Source organism: Vulpes vulpes, chromosome X (genome assembly GCF_048418805.1).
Source record: "Vulpes vulpes isolate BD-2025 chromosome X, VulVul3, whole genome shotgun sequence".
Taxonomy (NCBI): Eukaryota; Metazoa; Chordata; class Mammalia; order Carnivora; family Canidae; genus Vulpes; species Vulpes vulpes.
Window position 1 is genome coordinate 103,629,542 of NC_132796.1, and position 14,166 is coordinate 103,643,707.

At 43.1% G+C, this 14,166-nt stretch overlaps 1 protein-coding gene across 5 annotated transcripts in view; it reads left to right on the forward strand.

Annotated features, from left to right (window-relative positions):
- Window positions 1-14,166, forward strand: part of SLC9A6 (solute carrier family 9 member A6) — a 63,599-nt gene that overhangs the window by 4,358 nt on the left and 45,075 nt on the right. For 2 of the 5 annotated variants that reach the window (XM_072743800.1, XM_072743801.1), the window contains exon 1: window positions 5,268-5,621. In XM_072743800.1, the coding sequence (XP_072599901.1) occupies window positions 5,288-5,621 (334 nt within the window). In that variant the 5' untranslated portion in view covers window positions 5,268-5,287. The other 3 variants (XM_072743803.1, XM_072743802.1, XM_072743804.1) reach the window with 3 other exon arrangements.

The window sequence follows — 14,166 nt, forward strand, 5'->3', positions numbered from 1 at the left end:
TCTGCAGCTTCAAAACTTTGGAGCAGTCTTCCTTTAAAAAAAAAAAAGTTTGTTTGTTTGTTTATTTATGAGAGACACAGAAAGAGGCAGAGACACAGGCAGAGGGAGGAGAAGCAGGCTCCATGCAGGAGCCCAATGCGGGGCTTGGAACTCCAGCACCACATCCTGAGCCAGAGGCAGACCCTCAACCACTGAGCCACCCAGGTATCCCATGGAACAGTCTTCCGATTGGTCTTCCTCAAGCATTCCCCATCTACTCACCCAATCAGTTGCCATGATGGGTCAATCCTACCTCTGCATCAGCTCCTGCACCCATCCTCCCTTGTCACTTTTCCATTTCTACTGCATCTGGTAAGTTAAGGTCTCCTGTCTTTTTAGCAAGACCACTTTTCTAAACCATCCTTTTTTTTTTTCATTTTCTGACCTCTTAACTGGCCTCCCCTCCTGTCCATCTCTCTGCATTTCATTCATCCCCCCTTTTTCTTAAAATATTTTATTTATTCATATACAGAGAGAGGCAGAGACACAGGCAGAGGGAGATGCAGACTCCTTGTGTGGGGAGCCTAATGCAGGACTCTATCCCAGGACCCCAGGATCATTGCCCTGAGCCAAAAGCAGAAGCTCAACCACTGAGACATCCAGGTGCCCTTCATTCCCTTTTCTGCTGCCAAATTAACATTGGGGAAATTTTGACCAGGGAAATTAATGAGTTAAAAATGTCTGCCACATAAAGGCCTCCCACCGTTTGGCCTCAGCTTTGTTTTCAGACCTTTCTCTCAATACAGGAATTAATCAATTTTAATCAATTCCGTGTTTATCGAGCACATCCAGTGAGCCAAGGACTGTGCTAACCACTGAGCTAAACTTATCTACACTTTACAGTGATCACATATTTATTGAGCACTAACTGTATACCTAGGACTATAAAGTCCTCTTTCAGTTTAATCCTTGAACTGGATCAATGTCCCTAAGAGAATTTAGTGTCATCTGCAAACATGGAGATTTCCATGGTCCTCAGTGAAATTTGAGAGACATTCACTGATGCTCAGGTATGTTTTAGGGAATACCTATTTTGGTTGCTGTCAATAAAGAAATAACAAATTCCTGGTTTCTGCCCTCAGGATACCAATGACTTGTGGAATAACAAGCCTGCAAATCAAGCCTGATAATGCTTCAGGAAGGCTAAGAGAGAGAGAGTTGCCCGGGGGGTTGTGGGAGTGCATACATGGGGCCCCAAAGTCAGCCTGAGGGCCTCCTGGAAAACGGAGTGACCTTTATATTGAGTTTTGTCAGAGGAGCTGAGGTTAAGTGAGGAAAGGGTTGAAGCACATTCAAGCAGAGGGAGCACACAGAAGGGCACGTACAGATAGGAAATGACATGAAGCATTCAGGAAACTGCAGAGTTCAGAACGGATTAAGCAAAATACATTTAGGGGAGAAGGGTCAGCTAGGAGATGAAGAAGCGATCGGGAGTTGGGGCTTGTGGAGCATCATGTGACAGGCTAAGGAGCCAGAACTGAAGACAATGTGGTCAACTGGATGGTTTGGAGCAGGGCTGCGCTGTCTATAATCAGATTTGTGCTTCAGATAGATCCCTCTAGTACAAGTATGGAAGGATGATTGGTGGAGACCAAGGTAGAAGTCAGCAAACCTTTCCTGTAAAGGACCAGACAGTAAATAGTTTAGGCTATTTGCAGACTCTACAGTCTCTTTGGCAACTACTCAACTCTGCCTTATAGTGCAAAAGTCGCCACAGACCATAGGTAAACAAATGGGCACATCCGTGTCCAATAAACCTTTACTAATGGAGGCAGAAATGTGAGTTTCACATCATTTACATGTGTCACAAAATCTTCTTCTAATTTTTTTCAGCCATTAAAAAAATGTATAAAGCGTGCCTACCAAAACAGGTGGCAGACTGGATTCCATTGGGTGTACATTGCGAATCTCTGGACTAGCAGATGGGAGTGTAGCCAACCCTTTTGAGAAGCTCATCTCTGAGGGGAAGAGAAAACTAATGTGGTAGTGGAGGAAGGTGTAGACAAAGGCCTGTTTTCTCAGAAGAGACCTGGAAGTGGTTTTGGAGAACAGGAAGAGATAGTGGGCCAGTTTTGTAATAAATAAGTCATGGAGATGAAAGGTACAGCATAGGGAATATAGTCAGTGGTATTGTAATAGCGTTGCATGGTGACAGAGCACTTGCACTTGCAAGTGCATGGTGACAGAGCACTACACTTGCAATGAGCACCGCATAATGTAGAGATTTGTGGAATCACTATGTGGTACACCTAAAACTGGTAATGTAACACTGTGTGTCAACTAGCCTTTGATAAAAAGAAAGCTAGTGGATAAAGGAGCCATTAGAGGATGGTGGAAGGAGATGATGATTGGAGTCGATCCTGGAAGAGGCAGGAAGGAGGTGATGGAATGTAGAGTACAGGTTGCAGTGTATGTTTCATAAGGGAGGTCTCTTTCACTGAGACTGGAGGGGAGGAAGAAAGGATGGACACTAACAGGACACTTAAAGAGATGGCAAGGTAAGGAAGGTAAGGACTGTTTTCTAGAGGATCTTCATTTTCACTGTGAAAGAGGAGACAAGGCTCAAATTTCAGGTGACTTATCAGTATGGGCATCGAATCAGCCAGGATGAAGGCAGGGCTGGGGCTGTGATGGTGGGTGGGGGAGCTATAACCTGGGTGCCCACATCCTTCCTCCAGGAAGTCCTTAGGTGACAAGGAATGGAGAGTGTTAGAGCTTAAAATGAAGGCTGGAGGAGTGATGAGCTTGGAATAACAATGAAGTGAGCTGAGTGGCAATCCCTTCAGGACACATGATACAGGGCATGAGTTGCCAGTATATATGTGTGCATGTATAGGACAGTGGGGTGGTGAGGAAATAAATTGCACTAGCTGAAACAGCTTCAGAGCACATGATGTTCTGAGTGAGACTCAAGTACCAGTTAAAGGAAGAGGCAGAAGGAACATCAGTGCAGCAACTGGGTAGGGTTGAGAGAGGGGTACATTCTCAGTGGAGCCAAAACTCATGGGGATTGGCTCACTTGATAGAGTTACTGCCCTCTCAAGATTCCTCCTGGAACTGTGATATAAAGGTGTGACTGGGCGAGGGAGCACACTAAGTTGCTGGGGCCTGTAAATAGGTAGAGTCTGGCACTTGAAGACATTTGCTTATTATGGTCAAGCAAGCAATTTCTGACTTTGGGGTTGTTGGTTTTTTTTTTTTTTTTCAAGTTCCTAACACTAAGAGACTGAGAAATGATTTTGTGCTGAGGCAAAACAGCCTCAGATTAGGTGGTTAGGCCTGAAGAAACAGGTAAATTAATTTGCTAGATCTTCTGGGGTAACCAAGATAGGTCTGAGGAGGGGCCAGCGGAGAGACTGGGAAGAATCCTCACCTGGGTTCCTTATACACAACTACATACATAAATGCACAGGGCATTTATGTCCTGTATGTATGCACAGGGCAGTGTAGTTAGGCTGGAGCGAGTCTAGGGGACAGGCAGCCTTGACATTTCTTGGGAAGGTACAGACAGACCCAGATACTATCCAAAGAAAATGGGCTCACAGTCCCTGGGATAGTTCCCGATGCGACAGGGACAGAATTTGGAGTTGAACACTGGGTTCTGGGTCTTTAAAAAAAAAAAAAAAAAAAAAGCTCACTATCCTCACAGAACTTAAAGAGCTGGTTATAAAAAAAATAAAAAAAATAAAAAAAAAGAGCTGGTTAGTGGGAGTGAATCCAGAATGGAGTAGCTTGGAGTTGCCTGGATGTTGTTTGTCTTAGCAAGGGGGTTATATGGTCACAAGATGAAAACATTTGAGAATCAGGACTTCCAGGCAGAATGATAGGAATTGGACTGATAGCACCACTGGTGATATGCAAAATTTGAGAAAGAATTCATGTTTGTAAGGGGGGAAATGAGCTCATTTTAAAGCACTTGTAGTTGTTGAGCTTTGTAGGTCCCACAGCAAGATGTGCTTAGTATCCCACTAGTGGGTAGAGGACCGAAGGGAGAGTGACAGGTCAGGGCTTGGGATTTGTAGTGCATCCATGTAGAGGTATAAATGAAAGTCCAGAGAAAGCAAAAAGCCCACACAGACTACGATGTGATTTTGTTAAGTATGGAGACAACAGGAAGCCACTGTTCTTGAAGAGGCAAGAACTGTGGATCTTCTGGTGTGCCATGTAGAGAGGCTGAGAGTAGAGAAAATGCTCTTGGAGGAAGAGAGATGAGAAACGGTGTCAAAGGTGACTTGCCAGCCAAGGAAATCTGCGTTAAAACAGCAGGAAAAGGGAGCAAGGGGGGGGGGTAGAAAAGCACCACACCTCAAAAGATTTCCTCTTTGGGAAGGGAGAAGAGTGTTTGGAGCTCGGGTAAATTTGAGCACATGGATTGAATCTTTTCTGCAAGATGGATGAGTGTCTCTGTACAGGTTTCTGATGTGAGAGAGGATTCGCACCTGAGCATACAGACACATGCATATTCCTTGCCTTTGAGTCAGTTCTTTTATGAACTACTACAGTGGTGTTTTTTTCCCCAGTGAGAATAGAACAAGGAGAATCCGATTTATTTTTTTTTTTAAGATTCTATTTATTTATTCATGGCAGACACACACACACACAGAGAGAGGCAGAGACACAGGCAGAGGGAGAAGCAGGCTCCAGGCAGGGAGCCCGACGTGGGACTCATCTTGGGACTCCAGGATCACGCCCCAGGCCAAAGGCGTCGCTAAACCGCTGAGCCACCGGGGCTGCCCGAGAATCCGATTTAAATGACAGAGATGGAGTTTTAGGCATCTCCCAAGGGGACAACTTCTTATCCAGTTAAGAGACACTGGGGGACAATATTGAGATGGTTTATGAAAGCTTGATTCCCCTGAGAGCTCTAAGAATAGGACCAAAGTAGACCTAGCTTGATCCACCTCTTCTTGATTACCCCGAGCTGAGGTTTCTTTTCCAGAAGGCCATGGGCTAGATTCGACAGCCTTTCGTTCCCTGGCAGCACCTGAGCGTCCGTGTCCGGGGCTAAGGGGGAGCTGGTGCGGTGGAGGCCGGAAGGGCAAAGGAATGGGGCTGAGCTAGCCGGGTGGAGGGGGGGGAAATGTGTGTGACGCGTCCCCTTTAAGAGCAGCGCGGTGGAGGCGGTGGCGGCGGCGGCGCGCGCTCCGGCGGCTACCCTGGGGCCCCGCCCCTTTCCCGTGAGCCCTCGGGGAGTGGTCCGACCGCGGGCGGCTGCGGGTGAGAAGCGGGGCGGGGGGCGGGGGGAGTCATGGCTCGGCGCGGCTGGCAGCGGGCGCCCCTTAGCCGCGGCGGCGGTGGCGGTGGCGGCGGCTCCGGGGCCCGCCGGCTCATGCGGCCGCTCTGGTTGCTCCTCGCAGTGGGCGTCTTTGGCTGGGCCGGGGCTTCGGACGGCGCCAGCGGCACGGCGAGAGCCATGGACGAGGAGATAGTGTCCGAGAAGCAAGCGGAGGAGAGCCACCGGCAGGACAGCGCCAACCTGCTCATCTTCATCCTGCTCCTCACCCTCACCATTCTAACCATCTGGCTCTTCAAGCACCGCCGGGCCCGCTTCCTGCACGAAACCGGCCTGGCTATGATTTATGGCAAGTGCCTCAACCCATGTCCGCCCTCTGGCGCTCCCCCTATCTTTGCCCGCCGGCTGCTTCGCCTCCTCTCTTGGTCCGGCTCGGCCTGTGTTCGACTCCCCTTCTGATTCCTTTCATTTTTGCCTCGCCCACCCCCACCCCCGTTTTCTGCCTTGTCTCCCTTTTTTCTGCTATGTCCCCCTTTCTCTGCCTCACCCCATTTCCTCCTCAGCCTCGCCCCCCGTTTTCTTTGCTTTCGCACACCCTTTCCTTTGCTTGTCCACACCTTTTTTTCCTCCGACCCCACCCCCTTTTTCTTCCACGCATCTCCCCCCACCCCCCGCCTCTGCCTACTAAGCTCAAGACCCGGGACTGAGGATGGGAAGGGAGTGGGTGCGGTGTCTCGAATTGGGCTGGGGACTGGGGGAGGGGAAGACAACACAGCGATCTATTTCTCCGGGGTGTCAGTTTGTTTAAGGTCCATTGAAGCTGCAGTAATATCGCTACTGCTCAGAATCTGGTGTTCTTTAGGAGGCAGAGTCCACCTTTTCCCATCACCCAGCTCTTGCTACGCCCTGTCCTTTTGAGGTTGAGAATGAAAACCATACTGCCATGTAGCCCAAGTGAAACTCGAATGCAAAAAAAAAAAAAAAAAAAAAAAAAAAAGCTACAAGAAAGGCTTAGGGTGTTTTTAATGACGTCCTGATTTATTGTACTATGCTCAGCATATCTGATTAGGATACGTATGGTCTACCCTCCTAATCCAGGCGTACCGAGGTGAGGACAGGAAAGAGTTAAAAGATCTCCCAGCAGTGTGTTGTACGATGATCAGGACAGTTCAGCCAAATAGTGATTAGGAACACCACGCATATGCAGTATGGGTGACTTGCTGGTGGCATAACGTTATTGATGTGATCGTTGAGTAAATGGCTTCATTTCTTGCATTTTAGAGTGCTTTCTTTTTGAGGTTTCTTATGTATTTTTATTTTTTGGTCATAAGGCGAGAAGGGCAAATGAAACTATGGACTCAGGCATTTTGGCCTGCTGGGAGGCCTCATGAGAGGTAAAGATGCGTATTGCTGTCTTAACGTGACTGTGAGGGTATAGATGGCTGAAGAGATGAGGGTGCACAAACAATCCTTTCCGTGCAGTCTCTGAATGAAGATTATCTTCATATGGAATGGGCTTAAAACTGATGAGCTTGTTGAGCTTTACTTCTTAGACTTGCAAATAGGTAGAAGCAGTTTTGGCACACAAAAAAAGATATTTCTCCAGGACCTCCCTCCCCAGCCCGTTCCAGTAAATACAGACTTCTGGAATATGCATATGTTCATCTCAAGGGTGGCAAAACAAGGTAGTTGTGTGCATCAGGAAAATGCATGAACTCAAGGTTATGTTTCATCTGTAAGGTAATACGATTCTAAGCCTGTGTACAAATATCTCTGTTTCTTAGGATTCTTAGTTTTTAAACATGTTAGGTGGTTTTCATATTTCATATTTTTGGCATTTTACTTGCAGCACCCTTTAAGCTACACCTCTATATTATTTCTCTGTATAACAATGTATGATTTATATTTACTATCTTCAAACATTTGCTAGTCAGCCAACTATCTATTAAGCACAGAAAATACAAAAAAAAAAAAGATCCCCACTTTCAAGGAACTTTGCTTTCCTGGGTAGACAGGTCATATAAAGAAAACAATGGTGTCTTAAATTCAATTAAATGTCAAATGAGTATTATGGTGTTAAAATAAGGAGCCCATCACAGAAGCCTCTTTCCTTCATATGGAGAGAGTATGATGTATTGGTTAAAGGTGCAGGGCTTTAGGCCAGAGGTCTGCAAATTTTTTTCTGTAAAGGGCCAGAGAGTAAATACTCTTGGCTTTGTGGGTCACAGTAGGTCTCTATATTCTCTCTTGCATTTTCTTCTTTTTGTTTTTTCCTTTTACAAACCTAAAAAACTTAAAAACTGTTCTTAGCTCTTGAGCTATACAGAAACAAACCATCGCTGTGGTTTGCCAACCCCTGCTTTAGAGTCCGACCTGGATTCCTGTCCCATTGTGCCAGTAGTTCTGTGTGATCTTAGGCAAGTCTCTTACCCTTTTACACTGTCATCTATAAATTGGGGAAAATGATAGAAGGATTTTGTGAGGAAGAAATGTTTTTAGCTTAGTACCTGACCCCTAAGTAAGTGTTCAATAAACAATAGCTGTAATACTATTGTTTTTATAACCGCATTTTCTCAGGTTAGGCTCAAAACAGTTCTTTTAATTGCTTAGTCTGATAAGAGGCAAATACAGTATTTATTTTTAATATCAAATAAGGACTTAGAAGTGCCCTGAAAATATTTGCTCCTCAGTAGTTGATATCATTAACTTCCTCTAATTCTTGAGTTAAATACAAAAGTGGGATTATTGACTGCATTTCCTGATGTTTTTGAGTCAGTAAAAGGTAATGGAGTACCTTAGTGTTAGTGTTTTGTGAAAGAAAAACAAGGGTATTTCTTGTGGAATATAAAGGGGATGGGTTATCTGGGAGTCAGATCTGGGCTTGATTTGCCACGACTTGGCATTCTTTAGCCTGTTTCATTTTCTCAATATGGCAATGGGGGCTATGAATAAACAGCCTCCTGACCAATTCCCAAGTTTAGTTTGTGAATAGATGGGATTGGATCAAAGTATTTTAAGTGCCATGGAAATAGATATTTTCTAATACTAATTACTGTCTGCCATTTACCTTTTACTTGAGTCTTATACCATCATAGCTGTTTTGCTAATATATTATAAGACCTTTATTTTTCAGCTTGACTTCTGGATGAAAAGGCTCCATATTCTGAGAATATCCAGCCCTCCAAGATTCAGTTCACTGATGATTTTATGTCTGTGATGTTGGTTTAGCTACATAACTCCTGGAAAAATGCTATTTAAAATAAGCCTCTCCTTTATCTTTTTGAGAGTCAAGAGTAAAAAAAGAAAAGATTAAATTGTGGTCAGTTTCTAGATTGTAATATAGCCTAATTACTCCAGTTATAAACACAATGTGAAAGCACCGAAGTGTTCTGTTCTTTGGGCTAGCTTGCTTAAGAAGCTTAAAAGCGAGTAAAAATTGTCAGGGTAGTTAAGTCTGAAAAGTGATCACTCACTGTAGTGTGCTTACAGATGGTATAGAAAGCGAGGGACTGGGAAGAAAAATTTTGCCTGAAACTTACAGCAACTAGAGTCCTACACTTAACTGACATGATTCATCAGTAAATATTAAGTGTCTTTGACGTATGAGATATGATGGGAAATACAGATATGAGTCATCATCCCAAACCACAATGCACTTACAATCTTGTGCCTTAATAGGTAATGTTTATTGACCATTCTAATATATTTATTTAAACCTCTTAACAACACTGTAAGATGGATACTATTATTTTTCCTATTTTGTAGACAAGGAAATTGGGGCAGAGAGAAGTTAAATGACCTTCCTGAAGTCCCATAATTTGTAAGTATTGAGCCAGGATTCAGACCCAGTCAGTCTGGCTCAGATATCCCATTCTCTTAGCCTCTAACTTTATTGCCTTATATTGAAGAGATAAAACTTAATTATAAAGATAAACTGGTTAGTGTTATTATCACTACACATAAGGAAACTGAGATTCAAGGAGAGGTTATCCATCGTAAAGTCACAGACTAGAACTTGATGGAGCTGGAATTCATACATCCATCTGACTTTCAAAGTTGTGCTTTTTCTCCTACATCATACTATACTAAAATTTTGTAAGATCATATATGTAGAGAGATAATACTTAGGTTGTAGGGGTTTTGGAGGTGGATTGTGAGAGAAGGCTGTGAGGGAGTAGAAGCCTTAACCACTGGAGCAGTTCATTGTGACATGAGAGCAAGGAGATGATTAGAAAATTAGAGAGGCTTATGCCTCCTGGGGTGTTCAGTCGGTTAAGCATCCACTTCTTGATTTCAGCTCAGGTCTAGATCTCAGAGTTGTGAGTTCAAGCCCCACATTGAGCTCCACACCAACATGGAGCCTACTACTTGAAGAAGGAGGAGAAGGAAAAGATTAGAGAGGCTTTGGAAATAGAAAAACCAGACTTCAATGCTGGTTTTATCACCTAATGCCAAATACTGTTGGCCAAGTCATTTATCCCCATTTAAGAGATAAGGAAACAATGACTGAGAGATTTATAGTATTATCTACTGCGTAAGATTCCGAGGAGCAGATAATATATGCAGAAAGAATTAGGATGGGGACTGATTGGAAAGAATCCCCTTGGAAAAGAGGTTGATCTTTCCCCAGAATGGGGGCTAAAGACAAATGAGCTAATGTTGACACAGGGAGGCTTGGAATTGAGGCAGCTTACATCAGATGGCCTGCGGCTTCTCTGAAAAGTAGGCAGTGAGATTGAGGATTTGAGAAGGAAGATAAAGGTTGGAGGAACTGCTGTAGAGAATGTGCTAGGAGACAAAAAGTTGAATGAACACATGTAAAACTAACCAGAGGATGGCAAAGACCTTGCTTTTTTTTTTTTTTTAGCTGTCTTGAAGTTGAATTAGCTTTTAAGACAAAATCTAACAGCATTCTTCAAGAAGTAGATAAACATTATACACACATACACATATATAAATCTATGTACATAATACACTTGCTAATCTGTAGAAATTTTATCAATTTTGACTACTTTTGATATCCCAGTGTTGTTTCTTCCATATTTTTTACTATCAGAGGCATCTAGTGTCATAGCCTGGGAGAATGGGCTGAGATCCGTTAGAAAACCAATTTCCATTGACCGTGAGCCCCATACAGTATTGGGGCCTTAGGTGATACTGGGTTCTTTATCCCTGGAAGGGGGTCCAGCGTCCAGCACAAAAGGGTCAGGAATGTGTAGGAGAGGTGGTACCTCTCTGCTTTGTGAACAGTATCTCTTTGCAGTTGAATTCTTTGTTGCCTGTTAGTGGTAATTTTAAACTTTGAGATACCAATATTTTTTGTGCCTCTATGTAGGAGCCTAGAAGTTTCTGCCTTATCCCCTTAACAAAGCACTTTTTTGTGTACTTTCTCTTCACTGAGAATTACTTTAACTCTATGATTACGATTTGACCTTTTACAGGACCCAAAGTAAACTATCAACTTTATTCAGAGAAATTCCAATTTTTCAGATGTCTGATGCTGTAATGAAAGGATCTCAATTTTTTTCCAGCCTAAGTAATTATTCTCCTTGCTGAAGCTTTAACTGCCAAAGCATGTGTTTCAAATTTGTCCAAGTGCTGATCCCTCCTTAAGGCGCCCAGCAACATTTCAGCATTGGGTTGGAGTGCTGTAGAACTGGTAGATACCATTCCTTACACAATCAGACTGTGTTAGGACACGGAAAGAATTTGTACTGCTGTTATTATTACTTACAGTAGCTTAGCTATGATTTTTGCACATAAATATAAGGGGGGCAACTTTTACTGAGCCTCTTAATTAGGAGATCTTATGGGATAGCAGAGAAAAGAGCTCTTTATTTATCATATAAGCAGGATGACTATGGATCTATAGCCTTTTCTCACCCAGGTAATGTTTATCAAACTCAGCTGATACCCAACTATAACTTTTTTATTTTGTTTATTAAGAGATTAGATATTTTCACAATATATTTTTCATTTTTAAAATTTTTAAATAAATTAATACATCTTGACTCATTTCTTCCACCTCCCACTCCCCACCTCTGGCAATCACCAGTCTGTTCTCTGTATCTATGAACTTGGTCTTTTGTTTTGTTTTAGATATAAGAGGGATCATATGGTATCTGTCTTTCTCTGTATGACTTGTTTTCACTTGGCATAATGCCTTCAGGGTCTAGCCATATTGTTGCAGATGACAAGATTTCATTCTTTTTTATGGCTGGATAATATTCCATAGTGCATATACAGCACATTTCCTTTATCTTTTTTGTCCATTGATGGACACTTAGGTTGTTTCCATGTCTTGGCTATTGTAGATGATTTTGCAATGAACATGCAGGTACATAGATCTTTTTGAGTTAGTGTTTTTGTTTACTTCAGATAAATACCCAAAAGTGGAATTGCTAGATCATATGGTAGTTCTGTTTTTAAATTTTTTAAAGATTTTACTTATTTATTCATGAGAAACACAGGGAGAGAGGCAGAGACATAGGCAGAGGGATAAGTAGGCTCCCTGCAGGGAGCCTGATATGGAACTGGATCCCAGGATCCTGGGATCACAACCTGAGCCGCAGGCAGATGCTCAACCACTGAGCCACCCAGGCATCCCTATTTTAAATTTTTTAATTAACCTCTGTACTGTTTTCCACAGTGGCTGCACCAGTTTTCATTCCCACCAACAGTACATGAGGGTTCCCTGTTCTCCACAGCCTTGCCAGCACTTGTTATTTCTTGTCTTTTTGATCTTGCCATTCTGAAAGGTGTAAGGTGATTTCATCATGGTTTTAATTTGTATTTCCCTGATGCTTAATGATGTTGAGCATCTTTTCATATACCTGGTGGCCATCTCTATGTCTTCTTTGGAAAAATGTCCAGATCTTCTGGCCATTTTTTAATCAGATTTTTTTTCCTATTGATTTATGTGAGTTCTTTATGTGTTTTGCATATTAGCCCCTTATCAGATAGATGATTTGCAAATATTTTCTCTTCCATTTATTTTCAACCTGGAACTTTGTTAAAAACTTTTTTTAAGAGTTTATTTATTCATTAATGAAAGACATAAAGAGAGAGAGGCAGAGACACAGGCAGAGGGAGAAGCAGGCTCCATGCAGGAAGCCTGATGTGGGACTCGATCCTAGGACTCCAGGATCACGCCCTGGGCCAAAGGCAGACACTCAACCATTGAGCCATGCTGATGTCCCTGTTAAAAACTTTTTTACAAGTTGAGGTCATCCTACTGTTTAGCAGTTATTCATTGCCACTCACTTTAAAAATCGTGTGACTGCAAGTTGCCTCAAAGAATCCCCCATCTCTGTGCCTTCCCCACTTCCCAGCTCCTTTCCCCTCCCTGCATTTTATCATTTCCAGCTCTGGACTGGCTTCTGCTCCCTCTGCTCCGCTGGAACTACCCTTACCAAGGTCACCCATGAGCTCCTCATTCCCAAACCTGACGGACACTTCATAACACCTGTCATCCTTGACTTGACCACAGAATTGGCTAGTTTTCATCACTTCTTCCTCTTCTCTTCCTACTCCTGCTACTTGTCCTCCTTTGGTTCCTTCATCAGCTCCTCCTCCCCACCAGCTCCTTTATGTTGGCTAGTAAATGTTGGGGTAAAACTCTGGGCATATATCCATAGTCCTCTTCGCATTTTATTTGCTCTGCAGGTTATCTCAGAGGTACCTGACTTCAACTATCTCCACTTGAGACCCCCACACACTTCCTTGAGCTTCAGATCCCATACACTCAGCTGTGCCTGTGTCACAAGTACTTCACACTCAACAGATCTGAAACAGAACTGTAGGATTTCCACCATGAACCTGTTCCCTTTCTCCCCAAATGGCCCTGCTACATATCTGGCTGCTTAGGCCAGCTTACCCACCCAATTGCCAAGTCAGCTTGGCTTCCCTTAGTCTTTCTCCCCATCTCCCTTCCTCCTGGTGTACTCAGTCACTGAGTTCTTCTAAAAACTAATACCTTCTAAAAATCTCTCCATGCCTTTCTCTGCTCTCTGGGATGAGGCCCGAAGCCCTCAGTGCCTGAAAGACTGCAGTGGCCTTCTGTCTGGACTCTTCGAACCTCTATGGTCTAGAGCAATCTGTCTTTCTAAAATAGAAATCTTATGTCAAGCCCCTGTTTATTTATAACCCTTCCATGGCTTCCTTTTGCTTTTGAGATAAAGTCTAACTTCCCTTCCCCAACTCGCAAGGTCTTTTATGACAGTGCTCCTGCCAATCTTGCACACCTCAACTCCATCACTTTGTAACCCAGCCATCCCAAATTACATGCAATTCCCTGAATAGACTGTGTTCTCTCACTCTTCTATGACTGGATGTGTACTACTGTACCTCCTACCTGGAAAACCATTTCTTTTACTTTGTTTCCTTGCTTATGTGACACCTCTGGAAAGATTTCCCTGTTGTCCCTCTTCCGTCTGGCTTGAATAGGCACCAGGTACCTCTTTTCTATTTTTATAACACCTTGTCTCCATATATATGATACTGTCACTGTTTATTCAGTCTGTTTTCACTAACTAGACTGAGAGCTACCTGAAGGAGGGACCTTGTTTTCATCTCAGAACCCTGGGGGCCTATTCAGCATGGTACTCTAGCCTCTGTACCTCTGTACCTCTTGGAATAAAGGAAAGTTCCAGAAGTTTGAGTTCAATTTGCAGTTGAGATAGATCCATACCATAGAATATTATTTAACTACGAAAAGGAATGAAGTTCTAATACATGCTACAACATGGATAAACCTTAAAAACATGATGCTGAATGAAAAATGCCAGACATGAAAATTCACATATTGTTGGATTCTGTTTCTTTTTTTTAGATTTTTAATTTATTTATTCATAAGAAATATAGAGAAAGAGACAGAGACATACACAGAGAATCAA